The sequence below is a fragment of the Biomphalaria glabrata genome, chromosome 12 (assembly GCF_947242115.1).
Source record: "Biomphalaria glabrata chromosome 12, xgBioGlab47.1, whole genome shotgun sequence".
Classification (NCBI taxonomy): domain Eukaryota; kingdom Metazoa; phylum Mollusca; class Gastropoda; family Planorbidae; genus Biomphalaria; species Biomphalaria glabrata.
The window spans coordinates 34739536-34747104 of record NC_074722.1 but is presented as its reverse complement, the minus strand read 5'-3'; the positions used below and the strand labels follow the sequence as shown (position 1 = coordinate 34747104).

Below are 7569 nucleotides of genomic sequence, written 5' to 3'. Positions count from 1 at the left end.
TGGTCTATTCAACCTGAGGCGGCTTAAAGCTAAATCAAAAACATGCAGCAGTAATCAGAGACTTGCTATTTGCTGACGACTGTGCCCTAAATGCCTGCTCTGAAAACGATCTGGAGAGCATCGTCAGTGACTTCTCAAGAGCATGCACAGACTTTGGCCTTACCATCAATACGAACAAGACTGAAGTCTTATATCTACCTGCTCCTGGTAAAGCCTACTCGGATCCAAGCATCACTATAAATGGACAGGATATAAACGCAGTGGACTAATTCACATATCTTGGCAGCACACTCTCCAGAAATGGAAAATCTATAGTGAAATCGACCTGCGTATCGCCAAAGCCAGTGCATCCTATGGCAGACTGTCTACAAATGTCTGGAACAGACGTGGTATCACCACAAACTAAAATCAACAACAGTCATCATGAAATTGCTCTGGCTATTTATCTTAATAATTACTAAATACACATTAGCTGAACACAGAACTAGATCTACCTCAATCAACACTAAACTTAAAAAGGAAACAACAGTCATAATCAGTCATCACACTTTAGATCAATGCAACTTCAAAAATAATCTAACATACACATCCATAACATTAAGACACAGCAGAAATAAATACCTATCACTGTTAATATTAATAGCAGGAGATGTAGAATCAAATCCAGGACCTAGATAAAAAAAGTATGCACCATGAAACAGAAAGCCATTCAATGTGACACCTGCAATGAATGGTACCATGCATCATGTCTCCATATAAATACACCTGTGTATTATGCCTTAGGCAACAAAGACGCATCATGGCACTGTGTACCATGTGGGTTACCTCAGTTTACATCAGGACTGTTTGATTCCTTTGATGCGGACACTTCTAACCCATATAACATCCTAAACACCATCCCAAACCAAACTCACCAACCACTAGCCAGATCCACTCCTGTTAAACCTAAATCTACTAAAATTAATACAACAGCCTCACTAAACAAACCTACTAAAGAAGTAATACCAAAATACCTTAAAACCTTAGTAATTAATTTTCAAAGCATTAGGAAGAAAACAGCAGACTTAGAAATTTTATTAGAATGTGAGAAACTAGACATAATTGCAGGAACAGAAACTTGGCTACATCCTGAAATTTATAATGCAGAAATTTTCAATAGTAATTATGAAATCTTTAGAAAAGATAGGGCTGATAATCATGGAGGAGTTCTTTAAGCAATAAAAAACACTCTTATAGCAGAAGAAATTACCTTACCTAACTGAAAAATATAGAATCAACATTTTGTAAAATTAATACCACCTCAACATCCCTAATAATAGGCAGTATTTACAGACCACCAAATTCTAGTTTAGAATACATGCAGGAACTATGTAATCAGTTTACTACACTTAAAGAGACAAAAATGTAGTTTTTTGGATTATGGGCGATTTTAACCTACCTGATATAAATTGGAAAACACTAACCATAGATAAACACCAAAACCTTAAGGACATAAATGAGCTTTTGATAGAGACTTTACACAACCTAAGTTTAGATAAAATCATTAAAAAGCCAACTAGATTAAACAACACATTAGATCTCTTCTTAACCAACAGACCTGGATTAGTAGTTGATTATGATATTATCCCTGGTCTATCAGACCATGAGATCATAAAAATACACAGTCAGATAAAAGCAATAGCCAATACAAAACCCAAAAGAAAAATCTTACTCTGGAATAAATGCAACCTAACACAACTACACCAAGCTGCATTAAACTTTCAACAAACATTCTTATTAGAAAAAGACATTAACCAACCAGCATTATAGAAAATCATATACCAACTAAATACACATCAAACAAAATAAATAAATGCTGGTTTAATAATAGACTAAAGATGCTTTGTAAACAGAAGGAAAACCAATATAGAAAATTTAAAGAAACTAAGGCAGAAAGAGTTTACAAAAAGTATATAAAAATTAAACACCTAACCCAAAAAGTAAGCAGACAGCTGCAGAGTGAATACATAAACAATGTAATATCTAAAGATAACAACAAAAACCTATGGTCATACATTAAGAAAATGGAAACAACAGGCATAGCAACATTAAAAGATGAACAAAACATAATACATAATGATAATGAAACTTAAGCAAACATCCTAAACAAATACTTTGCATCAGCATTCTCAGCCCCAGGAGACAAAGACATATTACTTAATTTGAACCAAGTAGACAACATAGAAGATATAGTAGTACAAGAAAATGGAATCCAAAAACTATTAGCCAACACCAAACCAAATAAAGCTTCTGGACCTGATGGTATTCCAGCTAGATTACTCAAAGAACTAAGCAATGAGCTAGCCCCAGTGTTCAAAATACTCTTTCAGGCATCGCTTAACCAGGGCAGAGTACCAAAGGACTGGAAAGAAGCTAATGTCACCCCCCTATTTAAAAAAGGAGAAAAATCTGACCCAGGAAACTACAGACCAGTATCACTTACCAGCATCACATGTAAAATCCTAGAACACATAATATGTAGCAACATCATAAACCACTTAGACAAACATAATGTCCTCACCCCATACCAACATGGCTTTAGGAAATATAGATCATGTGAAACACAACTAATAGGACTAATTGATAATTTTACAAAAGGTTTAGACAATATTGAACAAATAGATGCTATCTTAATAGATTTTTCCAAGGCTTATGACAAAGTTCACCACCATAGTTTGCTTAAAAAATTAAAATATTTCGGCATTAATGGTCCATTGCATCAGTGGATTAAAGATTTTCTGATATGGAGAAAACAATCTGTAATAATAAATGGCTCTAAATCAACACAGATAACAGTTAACTCAGGTGTACCTCAAGGAACAGTCTTAGGTCCACTACTATTTTTAATTTACATAAATGATTTACCAAATTGTATTACTTCAGGAACAAAAGTCAGATTATTTGCAGACGATTGCATAATATATAGAACAATAAAAACAACACAAGACACAGATATTTTACAAAGAGAATTAGATGAATTACAGAAATGGGAATCCAATTGGTGCATGTCTTTCCACCCAGAAAAATGTCAGTTGTTAAGAGTAACAAAAAAACTAAAATTAATTCCACTTATCTTATTCATGGCAAACCAGTAACACAGACTAAAAATGCAAAAAACCTAGGTGTTATAATAAATGAAAACTGTCATGGAATCCACATATTGATGAAACTATAAAAAAAATCAAACAAAGCATTAGGGTTTATTAAAAGAAATTTCTATAAATCAAATAAGAACTGTTGATGGAATGTTATATTGTATGAAGAGTTGTGCCCATGCACAGGGGAAACTACTCTAGTAATCAAGATGGCTGATTAAACTTGTTTGTGTTTACCTGAGATTGTTCTTATGTCAAGTGTATTTATATTTGAGTGTCCATCGTAACATGGTGGCAGCAGTTTACACATCTAATAAAGGTAAACAATAACCTAGAATAACTTGAGGAAAATATAAGAAATCAGTAGCTAAAATGGCAACTGCTAACAGATATTTCCAAGTACCGCAACCGCTATTGCAAACAGGCAATGTGGCGGCCAATTGGAAAAGATTCAGAACAGACTGGGATAACTATGAAAAGGCCACGAAACTCAACAACAGAGGCAGAAGATATACGTGTAGCAACACTAATGACCATAATTGGAAGTGAGGCAGCAGACGTGTTTGATTCATTTGGAAAAGGGCAGGAGACAAAAATAAATGAAATTTTAAAGAGTTTTGAAGAGTTCTATGTTGGGAGAACCATATGAGAGATATGTCTTCAATACGAGAAGACAAGAGGAGGACGAGAACATTGACTCGTACATAACTGCCCTGAAGAAACTGGCAAGCAGCTGCAATTTTGATAAACTAGAAGAGAGTCTGATTAGGGACCGAATTATCTTAGGGGTTAGAAGTGAACACTTAAAAATGAAACTGTTGCAAGATGATAAACTAACCCTACAGAAATGCATAGATGTGTGTTATGAAAGATCACAAAGGCAAATGAAAGATATCAGAGAAGGAAGAAACGAACTTTTGGACAAACCAACAATTGAAAGAATCTCAACATCTAAGTCAGGTCCAAAATACAGAAAGGAATATCAACAGAGTGACAAGGTGCCAAGACAAAGTAAAACTTGTAAATTTTGCAAGGGCGACCATGAATACATAAAGGAAAAATGTCCGGCCTGGGGAAAATCATGTCACATTTGTGGAGGCAGGAATCATTTCGCCTCAGTCTGCAAAAAGAAAATATATAGCATTACTCAAGCAAAGACCCAGAGCAACATAGACTCAGACACAGAAGAAGATGAAGTTACACTCCAAACTGAATGGGTCATGGCAATGAATGGCCCCAAAAAGCATAGGATGACGGCCGTCATGATGATCAACAACCAAAGAGTCAGATTCCAAGTGGACAGTGCCGCCGACGTCAATACCATAAACGAAAAATATGTGTGTCCAGACCAGATAGTACCGACGTCCCAGAGATTAACAATGTGGAATAAGATGGTAATGGAGCCAAAAGGAAAAGCTACGTTGGTAACCACCAATCTAAAGACCAATGAGAAATTCAATGTAGATTATGTGGTAGTACCAAATGATCTAACATGCCTGCTAGGATTATCAACACTGAGGAAGATGGAACTCATTCACATAAATGAAGACCGATTTATTGCCAAAGTGGAAGCCACAGGGAACCAACATCAAAACATTGACGCACTCGGTGACTTGGGCGTGGCTACATTGAAAATAGACAAAACAGTGAAGCCCAAAGTCCTACCATGTAGAAGAATTCCGATAGCATTAAAAGAGAAAGTCATAGCCGAACTAAACTCATAAGTTCAACGAGGAATTCTGGAAAGAATAACTGAGCCCACAGAGTGGGTTAGTCAAATGGCATTGGTAGAGAAATCAGATGGCAGTATCAGAATCTGCATTGATCCTCAACCCTTGAACAAGGCACCACTGAGGGAGCACTACAACCTAACAACACTAGAAGACATTTTGGCTGAAATGGGTAACGCCAAGATATTTAGCAAAGTCGACATTCAGGAAGCTTTTTGGCATATCAAACTAGACCCGGACTCATCAGGTCTTACTGCAGTGGCGACCCCATTCGGTAGATACAAATGGAATAGACTTCCTTTTGGTCTCAAAGTAAGCTGGGAAGTCTTTCAAAGACATTTGAATGATGCGTTGGAGGGACTAACAAGATGTTTTAACGTGGTGGATGATATAATGGTAATTGGAAAGGGGGACACAGTAGAAAAGGCTCGCAAAAACCTATCAAAATTACTCAATAGGCCAAAGGAAAAGAACATCAGACTAAATGAAAAGAAATCAGCATTCCGAAAGTCAGAAATTGTGTTTTTGGGACACATTATTTCCCAGTCAGGAATAAAACCAGACCCAAACAAGGTGAGAGCCATAACAAATCTGAAAAACCCTGAAGACATTACATCGGTTCGTAGATTTTGTGGAATGATACAATATCTATCAAGATTCATACCAGGTCTTTCAGCAGACCTACAACCAATAACAGAACTGACTAAGAAACACAAGCTATTCCTGTGGTCAAATGACTGCAAGAAAGCATTTAATAGTGTCAAACAGAAGATATCCAATCATGGAACCCTAAGTAATTTCAACCCGGAGAAGAAAGTAACGATTCAGGCGGACAGCAGTCAAAATGGCCTCGGAGCTGTACTACTACAAGATGACAAACCCATAGCATACACATCAAGATCACTCACAGAGCCTCAGAAAAAGTGGGCTCAAATCGAAAAGGAACTCTTGGCTGTAGTAGTAGCTCTAGAAAAATTTGACCAGTACATGTAAGGCATAACAATAATAATACAGAATGATCATAAACCATTGGAAAATATACTCAATAAACCCCTCAGTTGTGCACCTAAAAGGCTTCAAAGCTTAATGATGCGCTTGTACCGATACGATGTTCAGTACCAGTATACCAAAGGAAACAGATTACAGATCGCTGACATGCTAAGCAGAGACCCTTTGCCAGAACAGGAAGATTTTCCTGACACTTCTATCAACACTGTAGGACTGGCCCTCCCAGATATAATGTTAGATAAAGTTAAAGATGCAGTCAAAGTAGACAATGAGATGCAGATGTTGAAACAGTACATACTGAACGGTTGGCCAGACAAGCATCATATTGTACCAGAACTCAAACAGTATTGGTCACTTGCAGATGTACTGACCTATGAGGATGGTCTTCTAATGAAAGGGGAGAGAATAATTATCCCAAGAGCATTAAGAAAAGAAGTTGAAACCAAACTACATGCAGCACATTTAGGGTATGATGCCATGATGAGAAGAGCAAGGGACGCAGTTTTCTGGCCGGGAATAGCAGAAAGAATAAAAGAAATAGCTAATGCATGCCAGCCTTGTCAGCAAAGTAAACCTGCAAACCAGAAAGAAAGCTTAATACAGCATAATGAGGGTTCAAATCCCTGGGACAAAGTTGGAATAGATTTGTTCTAAATATTTGACCAACAATACCTTGCCATAGTTGACTACTATTCAAATTTTATTGAAGTAGAACATTTGCACACGACAACAAGTCAAGTTTTTATAAGAAAACTAAAAAATTTGTTTGCCAGATATGGGGTCCCCAAAGTGTGCATCAGTGATTTTGGACCTCAGTTTTCATCTGCTGAATTCACCGCATTTATGAAAGCATGGGGTGTCCACCACTTAAAATCTTCACCAGGACACCATCAGTCAAACGACAAGGCAGAGGCAGCAGTGAAAATATTAAAGAATCTGATGAAAAAATCCAAAGAAAGTAAATCAGATGCCTATGAAGCCCTATTAGAGTTTAGAAATACACCCAGGCAAGATACCAACTTAAGTCCGGCTCAGATGCTCTTTGGAAGGGCAACAAGAAGCTATTGCCAAGAAGAGAGCATCCTGCAAGAATGTCACAACAAGAAGCCACTTTAGGGAAGGCCAGCTCCAAGAAGATGCCTTCTTGGAAATACAGAACGAACTCTTTCAAGTACAGAATGAGCTTAAAACAGTGAGAATCTTCAAAAAAAAAGTGTCAGAAAACACTTCAACAAAACAGCTCGTGACATGAAGCTTATAAACGTCGGACAGAAAGTCTTCTACCAATCGCCAAACAATACTACCTGGAGACAAGGCAGAGTATGTCAGAAAGTAAACGAACGTGCCTACATTATAGAAGGTGAAAATGGTTTCAAGTATCAAAGAAACAGAAGACACCTACGACATGACACCACTAACAACATAGACTTTTCTCCAGACAGAGAAAGTAATTGTACTGACATTTTCCCAGACGCAGAGAATGAGTGTATTAACAATCCGCCCAACGCCGAAAACACTCACCAGTACTCTCTGCGACCTAGGGCCACTCTCCAGAAACCGTCAAGATATGGAGACTATGTTTAAGAACTGTATATATTAAATGTTGGAAATAGTTTTGTTGATCTGATTGTAGTTATTTAATTTAAAACATATTTATGGTTGTAAATAGTTTTGTCAATTTGATTGTATAATTTTTT

General features: G+C 36.9%; 1 protein-coding gene across 1 annotated transcript; it reads left to right on the top strand.

Moving 5' to 3' along the window:
• Positions 1-5953: 5953 nt before the first annotated feature.
• On the top strand, positions 5954-6988 carry LOC129921948 (uncharacterized protein K02A2.6-like). Its single transcript, XM_056005328.1, has 2 exons — positions 5954-6519; positions 6646-6988. Exons 1-2 carry the CDS (start codon positions 5954-5956, stop codon positions 6986-6988), a joined length of 909 nt encoding a protein of 302 aa, XP_055861303.1.
• The last annotated feature ends 581 nt before the right edge of the window (positions 6989-7569 follow it).